The sequence below is a fragment of the Chelonoidis abingdonii genome, chromosome 1 (genome assembly GCF_003597395.2).
Source record: "Chelonoidis abingdonii isolate Lonesome George chromosome 1, CheloAbing_2.0, whole genome shotgun sequence".
Lineage (NCBI taxonomy): Eukaryota > Metazoa > Chordata > Testudines > Testudinidae > Chelonoidis > Chelonoidis abingdonii.
Window position 1 is genome coordinate 141,086,311 of NC_133769.1, and position 27,087 is coordinate 141,113,397.

A 27,087-nucleotide genomic window follows, 5' to 3' on the forward strand; every position below is an offset into this window, starting at 1 on the left:
GTGATCAACGTAAGGATTTTACTCAGTATGTACAGAATTCTCCAAACAAAGTAGGTCAGCAAAAAGGCAGTCTGAAAAGCACTGGAAGCCACCTTTGCCACTGTTAGATGGGAATAGTCTTTGATGGTTTTGTGTCATCCAGCTCAGCGTCCAGCCAGCGATATTTGCGGTGACGGCGCAGAACTTCAATTGCTTTTAGTTCTACGGGAGTTGGTTGAATGCCCAGGTCCTCCAACCCAGGAAGATCAAGGAACTTCATGTCTGTTGTATGAAACTTAAAAAAAAAAAAAAAAAGGTAGTATGAATAAGCATAGCAGAGAGAACAGCTATACATGTACAGTTACTCAGCTTATTACAGTAAATCTAATCCTTAATGTACTAAATACTATGTACTTATAACTGAGTTTGCCTTTTGTCCTCTGGAAAAACTGGTATAGAATACTAGGACTAGAAACAAATTTAAGTAAATCTAAATGCAATGCCATGGCATCTCTGCAGATCCTGGGAGAGTCTACTTCAACTATTTGCAAAGTTCCCTTTATATTAGTGCAGGCTGCTGGCATAAGATCTTTCCCAGGAGAAATAACGCTCCAATACAAGGCACTGCTGGATCTTACAGTGGATTACAGGGCACTGTGCAGCTACTGCTTAGGGATCAGGTAACTATATGCCACCTCCAGATCTCTGATCACAATTTGCATGCATGGATGTGTGTGTTTGGTGGTGGGAGAGGGCCTGCAGGCAGGCCTGATCCAAAGAAGTCATGTACATTTGTGTCCTGAATTAGCTTCAACAGGAATTGCAGATTTACATTAGGGTACAGAGAAGACAAGCAAATGCACTGCATTTCTTTACTCCCTCCCTTCTCTTCCATATATTAATGCGAAGTTTACTGTGCACCACCTGCAAAGAATTAATGCTGACCTTGCATTCACAAGCACATAGCTGGACTGAAATTACTTCTCTGGCAGTTTGTCAGAAAACTTATACTGAATTAAGAACTGTGATGGGCTGCTTTATTCAGTTTGCAGTCCTGTACAGACTATCATACAAAGATATATTCACTCATCTAGCTCCGCCTCTGGTAGATAGTGCAAGATTGTTCCTTACTGTATATTCCCCAATGTTTTGGTTCAAGGCCAATTTTAAAATGGCTCAAGAGATAGGACCTTGGAAGCATATTCTATAACCTCTTCCATTTCACACATTACAACAGAGCTTGAACTTTAAAGCCCCATATATATGGCTAAAATTGTCATTTTAAAAGAATTGTTATAACTTTAGAAAAATTGCCGTTTTTAACGAAGAAAATTTGCTACCTTTGCTATGAAAGCTCTTTAAAATGCGGTAATTAAAATCTGATTCTGGATTCCTGAGATCAGCATTTGCACCATGTCCTTGCACCAACAAAACCTCAACACCTACTTTGTTTATGCTATTTATGTTCACCCTATTTAGCTGCACATCAGCAGCATTTTATCCTCATTTCTGCTACACCCCAGCTTTGAACTCTCCATTAAAAACACCTCCCCTGTTTCTCTGCTGTGTGCTCCAGCAACTGTATTATCCAACTGTTTAATCTTGACTGCTGCAGCTGCTCACCTTAGAGCAGGAAGACAGCTGGATTTTGCTAGTTTTGGTTTAGAACACTGCAACCCTTGAGAACCTTAGTACTGTGGGTATCCCACTGTGATCCAACAACAAAGGCTTGCAAGCAGTTTATCCAGCTGAGCCCACTGAAGGTAATGTGCCTATGAGGTGCATTGTTATGATCACAACAGACCAATTGAGGGTAACTTTCTCTAGGGTGGCAGAGCGAGGAAAGAAGGTCAAGTATTTGCAATATGCCCTGGACTAACTCACAAATAAATAAGCAGCTCTTACATAGCACTTTTCACAAGGGATCTCAAAGTGCTTTACCAAGGGGATGAGATGTTTCTATTCCACAGAAGTAGAAACTGAAGCACAAGTGACTTGCCCAAGGTCACACAGTGAGCAGATCTGGGAACAGAACCTGGGTCTCTCGACTCAATCCAGTGCCATGTCCTACAGACCATGCAGCGTCCAGTTAAAAGTGATGCACACATTACGTTCAAACAGACTACTGCTGCGGTACCTTAGTGAAAGATTATCTAAATAACTCCATTTATGCAAAGATTTGTGCAATATCACCAATAACCTTCAGAAAAAATTACATCAGGTACTGACATTAGGAGGTATGACTGCATTTTTGCTAACCTTACCCATGGAATAGCAAGGCTTTGATATGTTAATATTGGCTAATACCCACATTTTCACAGAAAGCTCATGCTGAAATAAATTTGTTAGTCTCTAAGGTGCCACAAGTACTCCTGTTCTTTTTAGCTGAAACAAGGTTTGGCAAGAACCACACAGCTAAAACCAAATTAAAAGCAACTATGAAAAGCTATGGATTAATGTCAAGACGCAACACTTTTGCTTAGTGGTCAGAAGATCACGGATTCCAGTGTTAAATTAGGACTTCAGTCATACCCAAGGCCGAGATTTCACCTTGAGCTGTTAAAGGTGTCATCATCTGGATAGGATATTAAACCAAATTCCCTTCTGCCTACCCTAGTAAAACAAAAATCCTGCAGAAAATAGCTATGTATGCTTAACTATGCTTCAAGGGAAGGTGCTTGTGATTTATTTAAGTGCATATAAAACTAGGAAAAAAATCCTCATTGCACAAAAACAGGTAAACTTTCCAACAGAAAACACTGCATGCCAGATGTCTACTTACAATAATTCTCTCTTCCCAGCCACCCCTTCCTCTGATACTTAAGAGAAAAGGTTTATCTTTCCAAGTTACAATCAACAATTCAGTTGTCAGTCAGCCTGGCTCCCTCCTTACATGTTTAAGAGAAATGTGCCAAACCCAGCTGGCCTTGATTTCCCATTAAATAGCTGCCAGACTAAACCAGAGGAACCTCCAGGCTGCTTTAGGTATGCATCCCTTTGCAGTCATCTCCCACATCATCCAACAGGCCTGGACAGGTAAAAGTAAGTGGGAATTCATGGGGTACAGTAGCTGCAGCAACTATGCTATGTATCCCATGAGGATATCTGAAGTCAGTAAAGGAGAACTCTGAAATCTTAACCTCTCCATAAAGAGATTTTTGTCTCCAAGAACAGTCTGAGAATGTTTGCAGGGTTTATACATTCTGTTAATGACATTCTAACACACCAAATTCTATTTGTGGAACAGACTGAAAAACTGCAATACACAATCTGCAGAGACATCATGTTTTATTACTCCTTGGATTCCTAAGAAACAGTCATAACACTTCCCCAATGAAAAGATTAACTGTGCTGCCCCACACCTACCCGATCCACTTTGTCTCTCGTTGTCCATGGCTGAAATGGACTAATCTCAAAGAATCTTGCAAATAAACTGTAACCATGAAAAATGGTGCAAACGTGAGTATTGTCATAATACAGATACACAGAAGGCAATTCAGACAGGCATGAATATTCAGACTACCCAAGGAATTAGCATTTTCTGATCCATATTTCATTTTCCTAGCTGGAAATTCCATTAGTGCATAGTTAGGAATGTTAAGGTTCAGCAAATTCTCAGTTATGGTTCTGATTACTATAAATGATCGCTACGACATTTTTCCATCTCCCACCCCCAGGGAAATGATGTGTGTGTGTGGAATGGGGGAGGGAGATAAAAATCCACATTTAATAAATGCTCATTTATATCCCCACTTTTGAAACTAGAGGGGCTAGTATACCTCTTTTTCAAGCTTTGCTCCTTGGAAAACATAGGCAATAATCTCACCACTCATAAGTGGTGCGATTCAAAGCCTCTAAGGCTAAAGCATGCTTGCTGACAGCAACAATTTAATGGATGTGCAAGCCAGGGGATGTAGTTTGGAGCTATCTGCATATATAATTTCCATATTATAAAAAGTGCAGTTTTAGTCTAAAAAATTATTGAAAATGGCAGGAGGGTGATGAAACTCAATGTTTATTTTTGCTCAATGCCTCAGCATCAGATTTGATCGGTTTAAGTGAACAGGTAGGTTTTCTAACTGCTAGCCCTGCAAACCAAGCCTGGAATCTAAGATCCAAGATGTTTTTTTCTGGTTCGTGCATTATCATCCAATAGTCGTGATTCTGTAAGCCAATTTCTGCCTTCTGTTATCCCTATACAATCCCATGGTCTCCAGACGTAAAAGGGCAAAATTTGGTGTTGCTGATTTACTTAACAGCTCTGCTGATGATACTCAAGGCTAGAAAAGAATCCAGTTCACTCCCTCATAGCTATGCTGCCTCTGCAGTGCTAATGTAAGTGGATTCATTTTGCCACTGAATGACTGAACACACAGCAGATCTGGACACCTTTGGTTAGTTTTGATTTAGCAAAAAGGAGACCATTTAATAATTGCATAGTGAGCATGCACAGTGAAGAGTTACCTTAAGACTACAACAACTGCACACTTAATTGCAGTACGGCCTAATGGGTGGATTTTTGGCTGAGCACGAGAACTAAAATAACTGATGAGTATTTTGGGAAATTCAGTCTACATCGACCTCTTATTACATCCTTTGCAGTTATCCTATAGTAAAGTTTAAGACCAATGCAAATACTCAGTTACTTTAAATTCTTCATGCTTCTACCCACTTGACGGGCAGCAATTTCTAAGCCAAGAAATAATTCTACTTACTGGTAGAGAGGACGTGGGAGTGGGTATGGGAGATAGTATCTATGGGCAGTCGCATACAGATAGTCTACCAAGTCATAAAGAAGGTATCTATGAGGTCTGCAAAAAAAGAGTACCAGTTAAATGATGCTGTTTCATGCCTCCTTTTGCAAATATTCAAGTAAACATAGCAACATCTACTTTTCTTCAATCTAAATGATTTTACACTCTTGTTGCCAGAGGGCAGCATTAAGGGAAATTTAATGGCTCAAGAGAAAACTGTGTTGTTTGAAACAGCAAGCAGTGAGGTCAGTAAAACGTACAAGCATCATATACAGAGCGCGAGGACACAATAGTTTTTATGAGCTTACTGATACCAACCAGATTCATCCCCAAGGTCTAAGTCTATTGCCTTCAATGAGCTTACCACATTTAAATATGGCCTTATTAAACCTGGGTACAACATTTTCAGTGTTGTGACTGAACTGGACTTGCAGTGTCCTAACACTCAGACTTCTATCCATCTTCTCCTGGAAGGAGGCCAGGAATTAGTAGATCTTATTTAGATTCACCAACATCTTGTTTTGAACTAGAACTCCAAATAGAAGACTTTGCCAAGGAAAAGGAGGTGGTACCCAACTCTAACAGGGGAGAGATCAGGGGCTACCAGAACACCTCTGAACCAAGAATTTACCTATTATCTGGAAGACTCTGCCTATCAGTGAGAAGGCAGAGTGGTAGAAATAAAAAAAACTTCCCAGGGAAAAAAAAAAAATCCATCCACCTCAGGGCTAATACCTTTAGCACTGGAGTGTCATTTTCCTGCTTATCAGGTTGGACGCTAGTTCCACACACAGTTGTGGCAGATTAAGAAGAAAACAAATTATTGGAGTTCCCACTCTCCTGCCTGGTTCTTGATTTGGTTTTGCCATGTTTACTTAACAGGAGTACTGAACTGTCAGGACAAAGGCTGAACCTAATAGAGAATTCCTCTTGGACCATATAAGAATTTGTCAGAACTCTGTTGCCAAATCTTCACAACTACCCATGGCAGCCCCTTATTACTGAGCTATGTGATATGTCACACAGTCTGTTTGAAGCCTCATAATGTTGTCATGGAGGTCATGATCAAAGGAGCATTGAACATGCCAATGGCTTTGGTCTCTGAAGGATTTATTGGGAATTCTCAGCTAGCAACCAGTGGCCTTGATGACCAACAAGCCCCGATGTGACTGTTGTAACTATCATACAGTCGGGGCATTCCAAAAGTAATACTTAGTGGCATTTTCATATTTAGTTTCCAGAGGAAAGTGGGATTTCAGATCCAGCTGTAAACAAAGAAGGATCAGACAGTGCCAGGATTATGGTGACCAGCAGGTGAGCTTGTTAAACTACACACATTACATCTGTGCAGATGGCCATGAAACTGCAGGCTGGGACAGCTGACTCAGAGAGGTGAACAAACTTCAGTTTGACAAGCCATGGTTCTGATGGGAAAACTTTGTGTTTCCATGTATCAGAACTCGTGCCCACAACTGACAAGCTCTTGGGAAGAAAGAGCAACGTTTAATAATTGTTAAATTCCATTTTCTTAAAGAATATGAAAAGTACAATGGTAAAACCACAAAAGTTTTCAGGGGCACCAGAGCAAGGATAGCACAGCAACACCTTTAACTATTTTTTTTTTTAAACTGACTAGGTCAAATATTTTCTAATTTGTGTGCCTAGACTCAGATATCTAAATGCAGAGTTAGGAGCCACCTAAATGTAGGTGGCCTGATTTTCTGTGGTGCTGAGAACCAGCAGTTTCTATTGACTACAATGGGATTTGTGGATCTCAGCACCTTTGAAAAATCAAGCCACCTATATTTAGGTGCCTAAATATGTATTTATGAGCCTAACTTTAGGCACCCAGAATTGAAAATGTTGACAGACTTCAAACTGACAGTGCCCCTTTAATACCTCATTCTTATAAAGCCACATTAAATTCTATTCTCTTGATAAAACATGAAATGAAAACAAATAAGTAATGTCAAATTCCCCTGAAATCTAATATTACCAAACGTGAAACAAAAAACTAATAAATCAATTCATTCTTAAGGTTCGTACTGAGTTTCTTGCATTCTTAACATCCTCTTGTCTCTAATTAGTTAAAAACTAACATAAGTCAACTTCTATATTGGCTAAAAATCTATCAGTATAACACTGTATATAATAGGGGGTGTTGAAGTATATTCACACTTCAGCACTCATTTTTTCTTTAGTGTTCTCTGCTTTCCCACTAGCAGTTTCTTGGTGATAACAGGGGCCTTATTGTGCTAGGCACGGTATAATCATATAGTAAATGAAGAGCTTACAATCTAAAAGACAAGATATAACAAGTGGAAGTGACAAACAAAGCCAACATGGGAAAAAGGGAAAAACAGGACTGCAATAAAATGTACAAAATTCTTAGGCATTCCGGAGCAGCAATTACAACAGCACCTGTCCTGTCACAATTTAGCATACATCTCAAAGAAATTTAACAAAATATTAGAAAACAATGTTTTGTTTTACAAGATGAGCAATTTTGTTTTGCAACATTTTAATAGCTTGAGTTGCTAGCACCTTTTAAAAGAGACAGTGTGCAGCTTTAGTCAAAGATTACTAGGCAGCCTTTCCTTGATTTCCCAAAATTGATCTGAACCTTAGCTTAGAAAATTACTTATTCAAAGTCTTTTTAGTCACTACTAGATGCTTGAATCTCCAAAATCCTTGGGTGAAAGGATGGTATCCCTTGCTTGAATTCCTGCCTCTGAAACATGGGTGCTTAACTATTGGCTTTCTATGGACTTTCAGAAAATTAGACTTTCAAACAATATAAGTATGTTCAGAATTTAGCTGATTCATCTTTATATTTGGCTGGAGAGCTGGTCTGCTATTTAATCCTCACTTCCTTCTGAAGCTGGAGCACTTGTTTCAATCAGGCCAAAGCACTGCAGTCAAATGAATTCTTCTGTTCTAGTAGGAATCATCTGCTATCAATGCTTTGCATACATAGAGACCTACCTTCTCGATTGCCCCCACCTGTAAAGTACGACAATTCAGAGGTTTAACTCCACTCTGATCTTGTTGTCTGAACTCTCTTCTAAATTTGCTGGATCCTTGCATGTTCTGCCCACGTGATATACTTCTCTCTCATTCTTTCAAAGAATTTCTATCTTTGATCTGCTATGCATCATTTGTCTCTACTTGTTCTGTAAGACGACACTTCATATCATCCAAAGACTCGCAAGACTTTTCCAGGTTCCTTAAAACCCCCAATATCATTATTTGCACCTTTAGCCAATTACTTGCTTCTTCCTATTGCTTTGCATTTTTTTGAGAAAGATTTCATAGTGTACCTTTCAGAGTGAGTAATGGCTGGTTCTGGACAGACAGCATGAAGCACACCTGCCACAACAGCTCCTTCTAGGAGCCCCATGTTTGAGAGCTTAGTTACAGTGCTGAGTACAATGACATCACAAGAGGGAAAGCCTGACCACCAGTATCCACTGCATATATGAAACTGCAGGGCTACCATAGTGACAATATCATAAACTAATGAATACAGAAAAGTTATTAAGTCACAGACAGAGTTTTTACAACCCAAGTCCCAGGCTACTAAACATAGCATATATAATTGTGTGGAGGTTTTTTTAGAAGCACTTTGTAACTTGACTACTTAGCTACCATTCCTCTCCATGATGTAGTCAAATGCTTCTCTTACCTCATATACTAACTAGATCTAATTTTGCTTTGACCCCATATTCCATCACTGAAATGTGGAAGTCAGAGCAAAATTTGGCTGTTGGGAGTTTGCTGATATCCTATTCTACCCTGGAATTTTTGTGCTTGGACCACTGAGTTGCTACCCAGTTTGGTTCTGAGTGTCCCTACAGAGTTGTTCCAGAATTCTCTCCAAATCTAAGGGTCTACATCAGAGGCTTTCACCAAAGTCAGTGGGATTTCTCCTTTAGTTTTTGCCTCTACCTTGTATTACTACTTTATCTTAAATACCAGGTATTATAAATCAGAATTACCAAAAATAAAGATTTTAAGTGAGCTGTTTCTACTTCATGAAAACATCTAAATGGGGCTCTTAACTAACAGAGATACACTTGTTAATGTGGAATAAGGGATGTGTAACTGACAAATAGATTTCTAAATTTACAGTAAGATGTTAAATTATGTTCTTTAGGGAACTGGCTGACAGTTCTTTCCATGCTACTGAAATAATGCATACAAATTTATCTTTAAGCTTACTTCTCTCTCACTTCCTTTATAGAATATCATGACAGCACATATGCTACTAAATCCTATATAATAAAAATCAGTGTTTATAAGAACTGTTCCCTTTGTTGATGTTCACAGTATTAGACAAAAAAAGAAAACCCAGAACACGTCATGTGTTAAACATTAACCATCTGCCTGTATGTTGTATCGCTTTCCTACACGCTTTATCTATCTTGTCTAGTTAGATTGTGAGATCTACAAGCAGGACTGCCTATTTCTCTGAATATGTACACAACAATAAAAACAATGGAGCCCTAATTGGGGTTACCAGAATATTAACACTCATGGCTCGAGTCTGTGTTTTTTATTATTATTTTTTCAAACAAAGGAGATGGAATTTATTCCAGCTAAAACAGCATGCATAACACAACGGGGAAACAGAATTTACTGCATAATATGTAGGATCCTTCATTTTTAGTTTTTATTTATTTTTTCCTGGGAATTTATCAGTGTTCACCACAACAACAAAAACACGTTAAAATCAGTGCAAAAAACTATTAATAGTTTTTCTGGGTAAATATGGGGTTTATTTTGGTGGATGGAAAGATGGGGGGGAATATTCAGTAGATTAATGCTTTGAATTCCATTTATCAATGTGGTTTGCTGCAGAACTAAAACAGAACTCAAAACACAATGCCACCTCTGAGATTAAGAAAATATCTTTCTAATCCCCACTAAAACTTTTCATTTGAATAAACAGTTTACTGTTGTAGTCTTAGAACTATTGGCCTATAAATATTTACATTTAATAACTGGGCCACATCATTTACAGCGCATACACTCAACTTCATCCCTTTCTCTTGCGTTTTTTTTTTTAATTCAAAACAGTTCCTTGTGTTCTGAAATGTATTCTGATACAGATTTTCATTTTCTTCCCATTTTAGTATGTCAAATCTTTAAATCATTACCTGCTAACTTCTTGAAAGGTGTACGTGAGATTCATCAGTATGTTCAGATGCACGCACACTCAGAGTGTGTGGACCTGTTTGTTTATTGTGTGTATCTTCTAGACTAGTACATAGCCTTACTTCAACAGGTAGCTTTGCATATACACACAGACTAATGTATTATTATAATACATCTATTTCATGCAAAGTATTGTATTTTCCTAATAAGTTATTTTTTTATATATCTGAATTATAGAAAAGTAGGGTGAAAAATCAGAAAAAAGTGAATATTGCTTTTTGTAAAATCTGAGAATTTTTCAGTAAAAATTGGTTTAAACTGAAAATGAAGGGGCTTAATAATATGTAAAAAAAGGCACCACACAGAATCACTACAGTTAATTAGAATCAGATGAGTAACCTACCCAGTCAAAGCATATGTTTTTCCTTTAGCATCAGGATCCTTAATTGCACTAATAATTGCCTTGGCTACATCAACAACCTAAGAGAAATATTTATATTAGTTTAAAAATATTTTTAAAATAACTTTAGAAAAGCAATTATACATTTTCTACATGTGGGTTGAAAACAAGTTTTGTTTTGCCCCTCCCCCCCTTTTTTTTTTTTGTTTTAAATACCTACATATACAGGTTGCTTCTCTGTTTTCTTGCCCAGAGCAATAAGTGGCACACCACCAAAGGAACGCATATCTGGTAAAGGACACAATGAGTAACTTAGGAATGTAATCAGTAACTCGGGGCATTGGGCAATAACCAACACATGATGTTTCAGAGCAAGGCAGAAGAGCCAAAATGCAACTGCACAGTGCTGACCTGCTATGGAAAGGTGCTATGTTTACAAAGTTCATAAGCAGTCTTATTCAACCACAGTCTAAAATGGTTATTACCTTTTACTGCAATTAGCAGTGCAGAACCCATACAACCTTGGGAGAGGGACCTGGATTCTATTCTGGCTCATGTATCAGCAGCAGAATTGCTAAATAAATGACAGTTGCAGAATCTTTATTCTTGATGATGCATGAGCCAGAAAGAGAACCCAGCTCAACTGTTGCACTCCAGCACTGGCAATTAGATAAAATAAGCAGACAGTGTCTCAAACAAACACTATAAAGTCACTTTTCAGAGTAGACACTGAATATTCTTTCCTAATCCCCACAGGTCATGATCTTAAACATGAGGTTCAGTTTTATTTACATGATATAAATGACTTAAAGTACAGGAGCTTTGCAGAACAAGTGTGCTTGTCCCCTTGAGAAGGCAAATTATTTATTCCCTACTTCTACAGTCTCCAGGGTTAGTTATATAGATTGCATATTGTTTTACTGTAATACATACTTGCATAATAATTGAAAAACCGGTCCTCTCTTCCAAATATCTCAGCAGGCTTCATAATGATAGCGTCTGGAAATTCCTCCCTCACTACCTTCTCTCCAACAGCCTGCATTAAATCAATATAAACAAACCAAACAACATCTCATTAATGTGATCTACTCTAAACAGGCTGGGTGTTTCTCAACCTTTTTGATACCAGGGACCAGCTTGCTGCCTTCCTAAACTGTGTTCTCAGGACCAGCACCGGTCCACAGATTGATTGTTGAGAAACACTGATATACAGAGTATTATCGCATCATTCATGTAACAATACCTGACTAAAATATTCCATGAACTAACTCTGGCAATAACATTTCAACATTATTTCCATCCAGACCATTTAGGCTTTGATATGCACAGAGTTATAGCAATGTGCAGTTCTCAGGGCAACCCACAAAAGCACCATCAACATTTCTTTAATGAGACTCAGATGTAGGTTACCTACGTAAATGCCTCCTTAGTGACAAGATAAATATATAAAGCAAAAGAGTTTAAGAAATAGCTTGGCCTCAGCACATTTCCCATTCCCCACATGCAGGGTTCAGAATAAATCAGGTGAGTCACAGGCCCCCGCTTTGCCATCAGAACAAATGAGTTGAAAAACTCTGCTTGACTACAGTTTAAACTTGGTTGCGGCTGAAATGTTTTCTAACGTTTGGCTGGCCTATGTTGACAAGGCCAAACTATATTCTAGCCTAGTTAGAAACCAGGGCTATAACTCATTTTTTAAAATTGTCCTAATATGATTTGGCCCCCATTTTAAAATTTTGCTTTGACACTGTGAAAGTCTGGTGTGTTCACTGAGGCCTACATAACCAAAAATGAGGAAGCCATCTGAAAAAAGCAAGAGAGCAGGAAAAAAATGGTACTTCCTATTAAGGAAAAGAGATTAAACACTAGTACAGTGAAACCCCGCTATAACGCGATGTTTGGGGTCCAAAAACTTCCATCGCGCTAAATGCAGGGTCGTGGTATAGCAGGGTTTCAAACTAGTCAATTTGTCAGTGGTCCCCAACGTGGTGCACTGATATGCGCCGCCTAGTGCCCAGCAGGGGAGAGGAGCCACGGCCCCTCGCATGCCGGGGACAGAGAACTCCGGGGCTGCAGGCACCAGTGCTCCCTGTCCCCGGCAGGTGTGGGGCCGCAGCTTATCTCCAGCTTCAAGAGGAGCTGCAGACCCGCACCTGCCGGGGACAGAGAGCACCGGCGCCCGCAGCCCTGAAGTTCTCTGTCCCCGGCAGGCAGGGAGTCGTGGCTCCTCCTGAAGCTAGAAAGAAGCCGCAGCCCTGCGCCTGTGAGGGACAGAGAGCACCAGCGCTCACAGCCCTGGAGAAGCCGGAGAGAAGCTGCGGCCCTGCGCCTGCTGGGGACAGAGAGCACCGGCGCCCGCAGCCTCGGAGTTCTCTGTGCCCGGCAGGTGCGGGGCTGCAACTTCTCTCCCCTACCATGGTGTTGGGGACCACTGGTACAGTACTGTATTATGCCTTAAAGGGGAGCCAACCTATGATCACGTTATATGAAATTTCGTGTTATAGCAGGGCGCGTTACTGCGAGATTTGACTGTATTGATAATTGTGGTGCAAGAGAGCCTATGTGCTGTAAACCCAAAACAAAAGATAGCAATTTTGAAGCCTTTCTATACTCTTGCCCCCCATTTCTTCATTCCCACTACTCACTTACCCCACTCATATGCCACACCACCACTTGTTAGGCCTGTTCCCAAATATCGACTCATTTTTGCTGACCAAGACAGCTCCCTCCTCTTAATGAGAGTGGCACTAGATGCAGGGGATGCTTGAGGAGGTAGGGGTAAACCAGATTAGATCAAAGATTACTTTTTTTCCCCCTAGAAATGCATATGGGGGAGAGCTAGGTCGGTCTGTATACACACTGAAGGGCACACTGCACTGGGCCCAAGCCCAGGCGCGCTGTGTCTAATGGTGTAAGGAGACTATATTTTAGGAATTGCTCCAAACCAGGGAAACTATAACTAAGAGGACACAGTTCCTAAAGTAATCTCTTGAAATGGATCTGGCAAAACTTTTCAGTCTTCTGAATATAATACAGACTGAACTCAGACTCACTTTATTCCTAAGGTATTTGGAAGGACTTTTCATGTCAGCATTCAGGTGAGAGATGTGAATGAGCTTTTCTACTCCAGCTTCCCTGGTTACCTGGGCAATCTCTCTAGGAATATTTACAAATTCATCTTCAAAACTGAAGTTTCTAAAATAAGAAAATAAACGTTACTTTAAGAATCTTAAGAACAACCGAGCCTGTTATCTGGTTCCTGTCACATGTTTCCTGAACAGATTTCAGAAGCGCATTATGGATGCTATTGTTAGAGAAATGTCCTTAAATTAAGGGACTCTTTGCATATTAAAGACACAAACAATTCAAACATGGCAGAATACTGTACCAAAGCAACTCTACTTTGTGGTTTTATCTTGTCTCTAGTTAGACTAAAGCGCAGCTTGAAAAATTCACTCATCTGCTTGTCTGGCAAGCAGAAATTTTTCCAGGCAAATGCTATCCATTTCAGCAGAAGCTAAACTTTTCAGAAATAAAAAGTATGCTTGTAGCCCTTTTTTCAGGTTACCTTTAAGCCACATGTTAAGATTGTAAACCAATGTAATGTGTAATCTTCCTGAAAACTATCAGTTTCAGTGTTTCTAACTGTTGCTCCGTTTTTTCAAGTTTCAGCCTTGTGAAATCTGACCGGTCTTGTCAGTTTTCACATCATCTATTCAAAACATTGCAAGCAGCATTAAACTGACAAGAATCAAATACATTTCATAGTGTTTTTGCTTGGGAAAACTTCAAACAGTTTCAGAAGCAGGAATTGGAGCTATTCAATGGGAAGCAGAACGTAAGAACTGAGGCTCTGAAACGAATCTGTTCTTGTGGAAGCCAGAAAACTGAAAGGGGCAGAGCAGCAGTGATTAGCTCAGAGAAGTGAAGAGGCGCTTGAAATGGGTGGATGGAACAGAGAATGTTCCTACTCACATTCAGCACCCAGAAGGGCTTGAGGGAGGAGTTTTAAATTTATCAGATACCTCCTAGACTGAGTCTTATACAAACAAAAAAAACAGGTCCCCACAGCACAGTAGAGATACAATAACCTGTAGAAATCCCAACAGACTACCACTGGCCAGAAACTGAAAAAGGAGGAAGTTGACTTCTCTTGCCTATACACTATCCCTGGAAGGACCCCCAGCTTATCTACATCTGTCTTTGGACAGTAGAAGTTTTAGTCCAATACTGCAATTGTAAGCTGTCACCCCAACTCCACAGATCTCATTGATGTCTTAATTTTTGAGCATTCCAGAGTTATTCTGATCCTGCAAAGTTCCTGGAAACGTTACTCTTGCTCTGCTTGCAAAAATGCATATACTAGAAACACAAAACAAGAATGAACAGCATCTTCTAGAATTATACAGTGACTAAACAATATGGGATCCCAGATGAGATCGGATACTAATACTATGCAGAAAGGCAAGTATTTAATGAAAGGCTCAGTAACGGAGGTTAGATATAAAAGGAATCTCACTGTTTTTCTTCCTGCTTATGTGGTTCACAAGTATTTAGGGCCAGGAGAGATCATTATGATCATGCAGTCTGACCTCTTGCATAAGACAGTCCATAGAATTTCATCAAGTGGGTTCCTGCATCAAGCCCTATCTTCTGGTTAAGCTACAGCATAGAAGTTGAATTTTTGTTACTGTTTAGTCCTGTGAAAGGTGTTACTTCAATAACCGGACAATCTTCCCTCCAGATAAAGCAAGGTTTCTATATGGGACAGACAAAGGTGTTTTAAATGAGCATATGGAGAATATAATGTGAAGGGTATAGGTAATCCCAGTGGCAAGTCTACAGACACTTCCCTCTCCTTCCCCTCACACACACAGACAGGCACCATATTTAAATTTATTCCAGGATCAATTTTTTGTCTCCCAAATCAACAATAAAGAATTCAAAGCTAATGTATTCAGACTTTAGAGATAGTGAACACAAATCTGATGTTTTAGCTATAACTAGTAATATATAAACCAAGGTCTTAGAAATGCATATCAAATAACATGGACCTTGTTTGATACACAGAGCAAGTCATTTTTTAAAGCAAGTGAGCATTCAGTAGATTCAAATGATGTAACGGAAGGCTAAAAAAGCATCTACTAGAGTAGAAGTAATTAAAACGGCATCTACCAGACAGAAAAGAAAAAAAGCAGGGCCTCTATAAACTAACTGTGATCATCAAATGAGTCTGTCAAGCAGGTTCCCTCCTGAAAGTTATGTGTTCTATTTGAATAGTCAGGTGTAAGTTGAAGCATATGCTTGCTTATGAAGGCATACTGCTTTAGTCTCTAATTCACAAATATTTTTTGGCCACAATTAGGAATGTCCATGTTGTAACATTTGTTTCTTTGCAGTGTGAACACAAAGAAAACATGTTATATCACATTAGGGAACCATGTTGTAACAAATTAAAACTTATGCTGCCCTTTTTTTGTCCTTGATGACACACACAAAAAAGTTTTAAATATGGATGCAAGTCACAACTAATCTTGATAAATAACTGAGCTCTAGTTTGGGTGGAGTGTTGTGACAGACACAGATCAGTGGGGTACAGGAGTCTGGTAGAGGGCAAATATACTGGTCACTGGATGAGTAGTTCTCTGTTCCCTGAGTGACCAGAGCCAGAGGCTGTACTGGAGTAACCAGGAACCATGCTAGAACCAATTAACGGCAGACAGGCTGATTAGAATACTGCAGCCAATCAGGCAGGCTAATCAGGGCACCTGGGTTTATAAAAGGAGCTCACATCCAGTCAGGGAGGAGAAGCTAGAGGAGAGGAAGTGTGTGAGAAGCTGGGAGCAAGAGGCACAAGGAGCTGAGAGTGAGAGGGTGTGCTGCTGGAGGACTAAGGGGTACAAGCGTTATCAGACACCAGGAGGAAGTTCCTGTGGTGAGGATAAAGAAGGTGTTTGGAGGAGGCCATGGGGAAGTAGCCCAGGGAGTTCCAGCTGTCATGCAGCTGTTAGAAGAGGCACTATAGACAGCTGCAATCCACAGGGCCCTGGGCTGGAACCCGGAGTAGAGGGCGGGCGCAGGTTCCCCCCAAACCTCCCAACTCCTGATCAGACACAGGAGGAGTTGATCCAGACTGTGGGGAAGATCACCGAGGTGAGCAAATCTGCCAGTAAGCGTAGGACCCACCAGGGTAGAGGAGGAACTTTGTCACAGTGTGTAAACAGGGCCTACACAAACTTGAAGTAGTCATGATTACAAATAAAACTATTGGAGACTATCACAGGTATTTCTTTCAATCTAAAACAAGCTTTAGTTTTTTTTATGAGTTTCACAATTTATTCTAAATCACATGTCTATTAATAAATTAGCAGTATAAAAAGGAGCATACTGCTTCTGAAGCTAATAAGGTGTCCATGACAAAATCCCATAGAACTGACAAATTCATTCATAGATTTAGGGAACTCTCCACTAGCTATTCTCATTTATTAAGGTCTATACATGAATAGGAAATGCTTGGCCAGAATTTATATTAGGCCAAAATTCAATCCTGCATCAAAGTGGCTGTGTTTAGTCAGAATTCTAGGGTCTCCATTTGCTACAAGTTCTATGAACATTGTTCCATTACAAATGTAAATCCACAAAAATTTGTACACATTAATGGCATAATATTAGTTTAGCAAACCAACATACATTATGATTGATTGAGAAAGCAGTAAATTCAACTCTTTATAATGGAGCAAAACTCATGCAAATGAGCAAAACTCTGTAACTATGGAAAGAACATAAAGCTTAGCTCCTGCTCACACTCAAGACCCCAGTTATCCCTTCGGTCACACAGAAGAACTGTGACACACAAGATTTCAGTCTTGTCTCTTTATAGATAGGGAAGATAATCCCGAAGTGATCATGTACCATACATTCTGTGCTAATTATGTTGCTAAAATACCCAATACCTGTTATGAATCTATCCACACAGAAAGAAAAACAAGAAAATTACTTTGTTTCCCATTCTTGTCCAACAAGATTAATGACCACATTGCTGTGTTCCACAGCTCTTCGGGTAGAGTCTTTGTCTCTAGAGTCCCATTCCTGTAACCATAACACAAAACAGGAAGGATATGAAATAATGTCCAAACAGGTGTAATCAAAGGAAGTTCTTTCACATAACTTCCATATACAATTTAAACAGATGGAACTCTGTGGCTTACTTCACAAATGATAACCACTGGCTTCCTAGCATAAATCAAAAGCAATACTATTGCTAAAGTCAAAGCCAAAAGACTCACCAAGAACAGAATTTGCCCCAGGTCACCCATAGGTCGAAGATACATGAGCTCATACTGATCGCAGCGATGGGGTATGATGATCTGGGATCCAATACGCCCTAAAATGTTCAAACCAGTATTTCTTGATTTAAATCAAACTATTATATAAATATTAAAGGAAATGCTGCTGTTAAAGTACAACAATTTCTTTTTAACTGCATAAAGTAAAAACTCAATAGATGAGCTCAAATAACTGGATTCCACAGATAACTTTTGTGATCAGACTAACAATGATTTTCGCGCATCTGAGGATCTAGAGATATTGTACAAATACGTTACAATTCTCAATAGTCTATTTTAAGAATTCTTATACCAGTTACAGATACCACATGGATCAAACCCTGTAACTTTATAATAAGTTAACTTCTGTAAACTGCCTGCAAAAGAAAAATTCTGTGTAATAATATGCCACATACATGTGTGTGTATTATAATGATATGACTGACTAGCACAAAAAAGTGCATTACATCTAAGGAGATTTATGATTTGCATTGTGATTAATATAATTTTTTAAAAGTCAGGGGAAAATTGCAAATATTATTTGACATTTCAAATTGTAAATGACAACTTTAAAGGGTCAGATCAAAATTCTAAATAAAAAATACTGCTGCAAAAATGTTTTTATTATGCAACTAAACACAAGGTCTCATCACTATTCATTTAAGAGAATTTATTCTTAAGAAACATTATTAATGTTGAAAACATAAGAACTGACTAGAAGCTTCACCTGAACCTAGAACTGGATTTTATGAGTTCAAACAAAAGGTAATTCCCCTTCAACCACTACCCCCATTATTTTAAAATGTGTTCAGAATCTTCTGAACCTGAATCAAAACCAGAAATCTTGTGAAAATAGGCCAATTTTCATTTCTTGGGACTACAACGTTAGACAAACATTAGGAATGTACCACAGAGAACAATCCCATACTAGGTCAATTTCTAACCTCCAGTACTCAGGATATTTCCTGCCCAACTTTGTAGACTAAAAAGATGTGCATAGTTTAGACAAGCATCTGAACTGCTGAATGTTATTCTCAGGAAACATTACCCAGGCGGTTGACAACATATCGTCCCAGAAATCCTGTGGCCCCAAAGACAGTTGCCACAATACCGCTAACGGAGGAACGCCCACTTCTTCCATGGGGAATCACAGTATAATGTACATGGCGATGCTGCTGCAGTACAGGAGATACTGAGGCAGGAATGCCAGAGCCTGAAATACACAATCAAAAGGAGAGAGCACATGAAGTCACTGCAAGAGTTATTATTTTCACTCCACAGATAAAGTTGAAGTTGGCTTTCCAATAAAACCCTGATTTTATAACCACCTCCTTTTATTTCCCTCCAAAGAAACCAGTCCCCCCTGAAATTGCCCATACTACATACTAGGGTAAGATACAAGTTTGGAAAAGTCAAAAAAAAGAGTGGGTTTGGGTACAGGATCAGAGTGAGAGAGGATTGTGGGGGGATTACAAAGGCATAATATAAACACCACAGCAAGATAAAACAGGCAAAGGGGTTAATTAAAAGATCATTAAGGCACTGATACCAAAAAATACAAGACAGCTCCTGTAGCGACCTTGAGGAAAGGAAATGTTCTTCCTCCTCAATCCAGGCAACAAGGGGAAACTGATCACTTTGCTATACTGTTTATAATACGCTTTTAATTTAAGGTCTTTTTGCTCCCATATATACAATGGAACAGGACGAAGAAGTGCTCTGTTCAGCTGTATGTGCTATAACGTAGCAAGATGCAGTATTTTCTTTCCTCCCTCTTCTTTTTCTTTATCTGTAGCTAAAGCCTGTTATTTCTTATTTCTATTGCCATAGCACCTAGGAGACCTAATCAAGGCCAAGAACTCAATTGTGTTAGGTGCCGTACAAACATAAAATGGCCCCTGTCTCTAAGAGACTACAATCTATGTATAAGACATAAAACAACAGATGGATACAGGCAGATAGACAAGGAAGTGCAAGGAAACAATGAGATAACATTGGTCATCATGGTAGCCAATGATATCAGTACACCATCAACCTAAGAGTTGTCAAGCTTTTTGTAGGCTTCATGGCAAAGGACAGTTTGAAGAAGGGATTTGGAGGACAATGATGAGGTTGCATTGCAGATATTTATGGGAAGTTCCACCTAAGCATGAGGGGCAGTACAGGAGAAAGCACAAAGCTGTTTTCACATGTATAAGAAGCAAAATTAATAAATATAAATTGATTTTCCACTGGGATACATGCTAGGAAATGAGGAGTGGGAGGAGATGTGCTGGCGCACGTATATGAGAACGGACATGAGGGGAAATGGACTGGGTGGTAATGAACTATGTTATCTGCTCCTGGAATATCTGGGAGACATGTGAGTAAGACAGGAGTAGAAGACTAACAGGGCAGAGGGGATTGAAGCGGTGGCGGTGTAGACCATGGGCAGGCATGGATGTAGACAGGGGAAAGCAGAAACTTTTAACTTCAAATGCTTATTTTCTAGATATAAAATCCTCTTCCCTTCCACTTTACTGAAGTAACGATTGTACACCTAACTGGCCAGATTCTGATAGGAAAGCATCCTACTTGTTTCCCTTGTCTCAAGCAAGTATAACTTCCATACTTCCCATGGACTTGCTAAAGACTGCAGCACCTTAAGGTCTAACAGTGCAAGGCTACCCTCTTGTGGGCCTTACATGCCAATGCAAGTTAAACAATTAGGGCTTATTAAAAAAATAGGAAATTCACAAACTAAAGAATTTGTTAAAGAGCTCAGTTGCAAAGAGTCTAGTTAACGCCATCATCAATTATACTTTAGGTTTTTAAAATAATGTTAAATGTTTGTGTTAAACATTAGAATCCCTCAAAATCAACATCTGAGGAATCTGACAGTTCATCATGACCATCCTTCAACACTCACTATCATCCCACCTGATTTACATCTCTGAGCCTACTTTAAAGTTGCTCCCTAAAATCTACAAAGATATACACAAAGGTAAAAAGAAATTACTAGAAGATTATAGAATCTCTTTTCCTACTCAAGGGATTCATTTCTATATAGCGTATTACACCCTACATTATTGCTTACTACAGAAAACATTAGCTGTTAGACAATTTTGCAAAGTCTACACACACCTCCTTATTAATAATATACTTCGTAACACTAAACATTTATTCATAAAAAATATTATTCTACTCAACCAATCCATTTCCTCTATGAGAATGTACAGAACTCACAAATTAATATAGGCTGGGACTATATTCCTATCAATATTTAACTTCAACAGTATACCTCCAACAATCTTTTTCCTTTACAGAACAAAGCAAGGAGCAATGTTTAAAGTAGGCTAGGTGATACAAGTGAAATAGGTGAATAGTGTGTGATCCAGCATTATGCTGTGGTAGAGAACTGGATGGATAGTTTAACTTCATTTTCAGGTATTCCAACATTTGGGGCATTTTGAAGCGGTAAATAATTTTTGTAAAGAAAGCAATTGCTTTTGCGTAGTTAGCTGGACTCGTTTGAAAATACTCTTTCAACCTTAAATGTTTCAAGTTTTAATGTGAAAACAGTATATATAATATGCACATACAGTACCAGTACCGCTAGTTGTATTCCAACAGCAGGAGAGTTTCAGTCATAGCACATCTTCCCAAAAGCAACATTACCTTAGACAGGTATGAACAGAATAAGAAAAATGTGCATTACTAGACAGATGATTAAATCTAGTGTCCAGAAGCTAATACGAAAGATGGGGCAAAAGGTTCACTAACAATATATCAGTAAACATCCTCAAAGCTACCTCATTATCTTCCTTCAAATCTCTTTACAAAACTCTCATTTTCCATGATACCTACAAAAAAATCTGACAAGTTAGGCTGATGTTGCACTGATACCACTGCCTATCATGCTGATCAATATTGTCTCGTTGTTTTCTTGTACTCCGTCATCTATGTCTGTATCCATCTGTTCTCATCGTCTTCTCGGACAGTGAAGTCTATGAAGTAGGGGGCATCTTTTTGTTCTGTCTAGCACAGGCCTGCACAACTCATAAAGCGGCGAGGGATATATTACTTCAAAGAAAACAGCTGAGGGCCGAACTCCTCTGGTCCCGCTGAACCACCCCCCCACAAGCGCCGCCAAGCCCCCCCCCAAACACAACACCACCCCCCAGCGCCGCCCAGTTCCCCTGAAATACTCCCCCCCCTGCACCGCCCACCCCACGGAAACAAACCCTCCTTCCCCAGCACTGCCCCACTGAAACAACGGTATTGAACCTTGGTAATATGTTATAGCAGGCCCCTAAGGTAGTATAATTAAGGTAAAAGAAAAATGTCTTTTTGCTAGAAATAGAACAAGCTCTTCCCCCAACTGCCCTGTTGAATGAATGAGGTGTGAATGAGGAAGGTGTGGAAGGCAGGCACCTCCAGACAGCTGCAACCCTTGGAGAGGGGATGGGAGCCAGACCAGATCAGTAGAACAGGTCAGCCACTCACTCCTCACTCGCCTCCTCANCCCCCGGCTCGCCTACTCACCCCCCGCCACTGCCCGCCCGCCTCCTCAGCCCTCTTCCCCCGGCTCGCCTCCTCAGCCTCCACCACTGCCCGCCCACCTCTTCAGCCCCCTTCCCTCACCCGCCGCTTGCCTACTCACCCCCCGCGGGACGCACAATGAGCCCACCTACTCATCCCCCGCAGTCCGCACAGTGAGTCCACTAGGGCTGCATGTTGTGCAGGCCTGGTCTAGCACAATGGGATCCTGGTCAATGACGAGGGTTCCTAAGTGCTAATACAAATAAATGATGAGAAAAGATCCAGAGGCAATACTCTGGTAAGAGTCTCAACCTCTCGATTGCTAGAACTGTGATCCTGGACCCTGCTCAGGGATTCCATCTTCTCTGTAAAGATCGGATATTTCATCAGTTTGAAACTGTGATTCTTTTGGTTGATGGAAAGAAGCACGTCTCTCTCTCCATTCTTGCTCCCTTCTGTTACACTTCCAGACACCTTCTGATGCTTTTGGGAGGAGTTGTTCTGTTACTCTGCCCTTCCCCAGTCTCCTTTTAAGTCTTCATTCTCTTTCAAAATAGCTCCATTGCCTGTTCTTGCTGCTACCTGTAATTTTCTGAGGCAGCATTAGATCGACATAGATTTTGACAATGTTATCACTGTCCAATGTGTTACGAATTACAACAGTGAAACCGGGTTTGTTAATTTCACTCTGCTGTGTAACTGCAAAGTTAGGAAGGTAGCTCTACATTCGGTCACATTTAGAAAGCTATGTTTACAACGTTAAGAGTAACATGCCCTAACATTGTTGCTGCTCCAATTTAAGTCACTAGTAGAATTAGTTCTTTTGGGATTTTTTAGACTTTTAAGAAAGTTTACACACTGTAGAACTTGATGGCATAGGACTTTTCACTGACCGGGGAGTTTCCTATTTGTCACTAATTTGACTTTAAAAGCCCTGCTTGACTAAATTTTACAACACCCAAAGAAGCAAGGAAGGATCATCTGTCTCCAGAAAAGGCATTTTTTAAAAAAAAATGTGAAGTGTTAAATGCTCAAAAGAGTTGCCCAGGAAAGGTTTCAGTTGCAAACCTTGAGACACATAGGTCCAAATTATCTGAGGTGCTGAGTATTTTCAGATCCCTTTGAAATAAACTGAAGTTCTTTATCTCCTTATCTCCTTGGGATTTGGCCAAGATCACACAGAAAATCTGTGGCAGCGCCAGGAATAGAACCAGAACCTTAATTCCCAGGCCTGTGCTCTGACCACCCTTGCTGCAAGCTTATCAAAATGGCTTTTGTGCTACATTTAATTAAATTACATGGTTGCATTCTCTATATACAACACTACCTCCAGAACACTGCTTATGGTGATGGAATTAAATTTTAATCATTAATTTTTCATGCCATTTATCATTTTATATGCTCCATGTGACTTTAGCATATGACAACCAAGCAAATATTTAAAAAATAAGAGGGAAAAGCTATTCCCAGCCTGTGGAATAACCAACTTGATTGGTGCACACTGAACTTATTGAAAGAAAGCTATATCAAAGAGATGAGTACTGAACACAGTAAAATCTGTTTTTAATGTCTTACAGCAGGGGTTGGCAACCTGCGGCACGTGAGCCGATTTTTACTGGCATGCTGCTGCCAGACAGGGTCCCAGCCGCCAGCCCCGCTCAGCTTGCTCCCGGCCTGAGTGAACGGAACCCGCCAGCCAGCAGTGGGCTGAGCAGGGCCTGGGATACCACTCGCTGGCACCGTTCACCTCGCTGCTGGTCTGGGGTTCCAGCCACCCGGCCCCCTGCCACCCAGGGTCCGGGTCTCCGGCTCTGCTCAGCCCTCCTGCTGGCCTAGGATACCAGCAACCAGCCCAGGGCTCTGCTCCTAGCCAAAAATTATACTACAATTAGCTTAAAAACTTGAAAACTTTGTTTGTATATTACAGTAATCATTAAAAAATGTATGTTAATAAATACATAGGCTTGATGAAACAAAGTAGTTGTACTTATGTGCTTGTGCTTAATTTGTGTTTTCGATGATTTACCTTCTAAAAATATCTCGCATGTCTTGCACCCCCAGAAAGGGCATCTCACACCCCCAAGGGGTGCATGCACCCCAGGTTAAGAACCACTGCATTAAACTGATAAGATCTGCATTTTAATTGAATTTTAAATGAAGCTTATTAAACATTTTAAAAACCTTGTTTACTTTACATACAACAATAGTTTAGTTATATAATATAGACTTATAGAAAGAGACTTTCTAAAAACATTAAAATGTATTACTGGCACATGAAACCTTAAATTAGAATCAATAAATGAAGACTCGGCACACCACTTCTGAAAGGTTGCCAACCCGTCTTACAGGAAAAAATCCAGGTTTAATCCAGTGCCTGTGTAAATTCAGTCCTGCAATCATGCCCCTATTCTCCCCATTTCCTAGCCAATGATTAATAGTTTCATAGGCCAGGTCTACACTGCAAACTCTATGTCAGTTTAGGAATGTGAAAAAAATCCATCCCTAACTGACATACGTTACAGAAACAAGTTGGCAAGGTAATATCTTTTATTAGACGAACTTCTGTTGGTGAAAGAGACAAGCATGACAAAATCTCCCATGTAGACACAGTTTATACCAGCAACTTTTGCTACTATACAGTATGTTGTTCAGGGAGATGCATGGGCGGCAGGTATCATAGGCAGGGATAGGCTATGCCTCCCCAAACAGCCTAGTATGGCCCCTCTCATGCTCCACCCCCAGGCCAGGCCCCTTCCTGCGGTTCCCAGCATCCTGCTCTGCCTGGCACAAGCTGGCTGACCAGCCTCTCGCAGGGACTCAGGGCAGCTGGTGCTGAGGCTGTGCCACCTGGCGCAGCCGAGCTGGGGATGCAGGTGCCTGGTACACTGGGGCTGGGACCTTAGCGCCCGGTGCTGGGGCCCACAGTGGGGATGCTCTGGTCTCTTGCAAGGGAAGGGGTAGAGGGAGAGGAGGGGCCAGGAGCTAGCCTCCCCAAAAGGCCAGGTCACTGGCCGCCCATTGGGAGATGCATTAACTACGGACTTGTCTACATGCACAGCACAGCAGTGGCACGACTGTAGCGCTTTAGTGAAGACGCTACCACACCGATGGGAGAGCTTCTCTCATCTGTGTAGTTAATCCACCTCTGCAAGGGGTGGTAGCTATGTTGACAGGACACAGCACTGTGTACACTAGGGGTTAGGTTCACACTACTGAGTGACAGTTATACTGATGTAAGTTTGCAGTGTAGACCTGGCCTACATTGGTAAAAGTATTCCTTTTGTCAGCATAAGTTCTCTCTCTACTAGGGAGCTTTGCTAATATAGCTACTGCAGCATAGACTAGCACATATGTCCAGTGCAACACAGCTTCTGTGTAGGTTAGGGTAAGGAGAAGCACTGTCTCACACTTGCTCTATACCTAAAATTTAGGTCTACCTGGTTATATTGCCCTGGAAAACATCATGTCATGTGCAATGTAGTTAGGTGGACCTAATCCCCACTGCAGCCGCAACTAGATTGATGGAAGAATTCTTCCACTAACATAGCTATCACTTCTCTGAGAGGTAGATTAAATATAGCAACAAAAATACACTTCTGTCACTGTAGTAAATGTCTATTTACACCATCGCAGCTGTACTTCTGTAGCAATTATGGCACTAGACATACCCTGAAGTAGCTAGGGCCAATCCAATGCAGTACTTCTAATATCAAGACAGCTCTTACATTGAACTCTATTAACTGGGGAGCTGGAGCAAAATACTGAAATCATATTAATCACTGTAATGATTTGTAAATTTAAAGAGTTCTCAAAACTGTAATCCTATGAGCTTTTCCTAGTGCTCTACAGAATTATTTTGAGGACCAAATGCCGGGAGGTGAGATAGACTCGTGGACAGATTATGCTCTCATGAAGAGAGATGCAGAAGAGAGATGTCTGGGATGCTGAGCTTGGTGGACTGGAGCAGTGGTGGTGCTAGACATAAGCAGTTTACGCAACAGCTTGGGGCTCCAAACAACTCTTTAGTATTATCTCCAAAACATCATTCATCTTATTTAATGTGGACTTTTCAAGAAGTGTATTAGTATGAACAAGCACTACCTCTGAGTCTGTAGCACCAGGTATGCAGTGTAGTTATAGGTTTGTCCATCTGAGGATATTAGAGAGACAAAGTGGGTGAGATAATGGCTTTTATTAGACCAACTTCTGCCAGTGAGAAGCTTTCAGGCCATATGGACTGAACAGACACACTGGATTTATGGCTTATGTGACGGGCATGAGTGAGTGAGTGATAACAATCTGCAACCCACTAACCCTTTTTGTCCCATGACCGCAGGAAGATCAGCAGGCCACTCTACCTTGAATGGTTCCTTACAATCAGTTCTAACTACTTACGCCGAACAATCTGCCCCTCCTTGCACTTTGCTGCGATCCCGGGAGCGCCTTTTCCAGCCATGACAAAGGACTCCGCCTGGCTCAAAAGCTTCTCTCGCCCATAGAAGCGATTACCTCGGCCGCCCTGCGTCTCTGCAGCAGCGGCTGCCACTCCCCGTGCACCAGGCAGCGCAGCCGCTATTTCCAGCCAGGCGGGATTCCGCGGCCAGCGATTAGCAGCAGCGTCTCCGGGAGCTGCCCCAGCTCCGCTCCTGGGGCATGACGACCCCCGAGGTCGCGCGCCCACTCAGCGGCAGCCGGGGAAGCAGGAGCTCGGTGCCCATCGCTCGTTTCCGGGCGTGGCCCCGCAGCGGGGCCCAGGGGCGAACCCAACGGGCAGCGCGCGCCGGGGGCGAGCGAGCGAGACCAGACTGCCCCGGGGGCAGGGGCGCCGCGGCGGTGACACTCACCTGCCCTTGGTAGCAGCAGGAGACTACGGACAGCCCGAAAGCAGCCAGCCGCCGCCATTTTCCTCTCCCACAATCCCCCGCGGCCAACGGGTCCTTCGCGGGGACAA

At 41.0% G+C, this 27,087-nt stretch overlaps 1 protein-coding gene across 1 annotated transcript; it reads right to left on the reverse strand.

The window, feature by feature from the left end:
* On the reverse strand, positions 1 to 27,087 carry NDUFA9 (NADH:ubiquinone oxidoreductase subunit A9). Its single transcript, XM_032787429.1, has 11 exons — positions 26,981 to 27,087; positions 18,664 to 18,828; positions 17,577 to 17,674; positions 17,288 to 17,379; positions 13,344 to 13,485; positions 11,224 to 11,326; positions 10,511 to 10,578; positions 10,294 to 10,370; positions 4,695 to 4,790; positions 3,346 to 3,412; positions 1 to 274 (listed from the first exon to the last, which is right to left on the reverse strand). The coding sequence occupies exons 1-11, from the start codon at positions 27,036 to 27,038 to the stop codon at positions 104 to 106; spliced, it is 1,137 nt and encodes a 378-aa protein (XP_032643320.1). The 5' UTR covers positions 27,039 to 27,087; the 3' UTR covers positions 1 to 103.

Coding starts and splice junctions, on each gene's coding strand:
- NDUFA9 (XM_032787429.1), bottom strand. CDS start 27,038: ATGGCGGCGGCTGGCTGCTTTCGGGCTGTCCGTAGTCTCCTGCTGCTA. Junction 10,579..11,223: donor GTTTTTCAATTATTATGCAA/GTATGTATTACA, acceptor GTCCTTTACCAG/ATATGCGTTCCTTTGGTGGT. Junction 3,413..4,694: donor CTCCCACGTCCTCTCTACCA/GTAAGTAGAATT, acceptor TCATGGTTACAG/TTTATTTGCAAGATTCTTTG.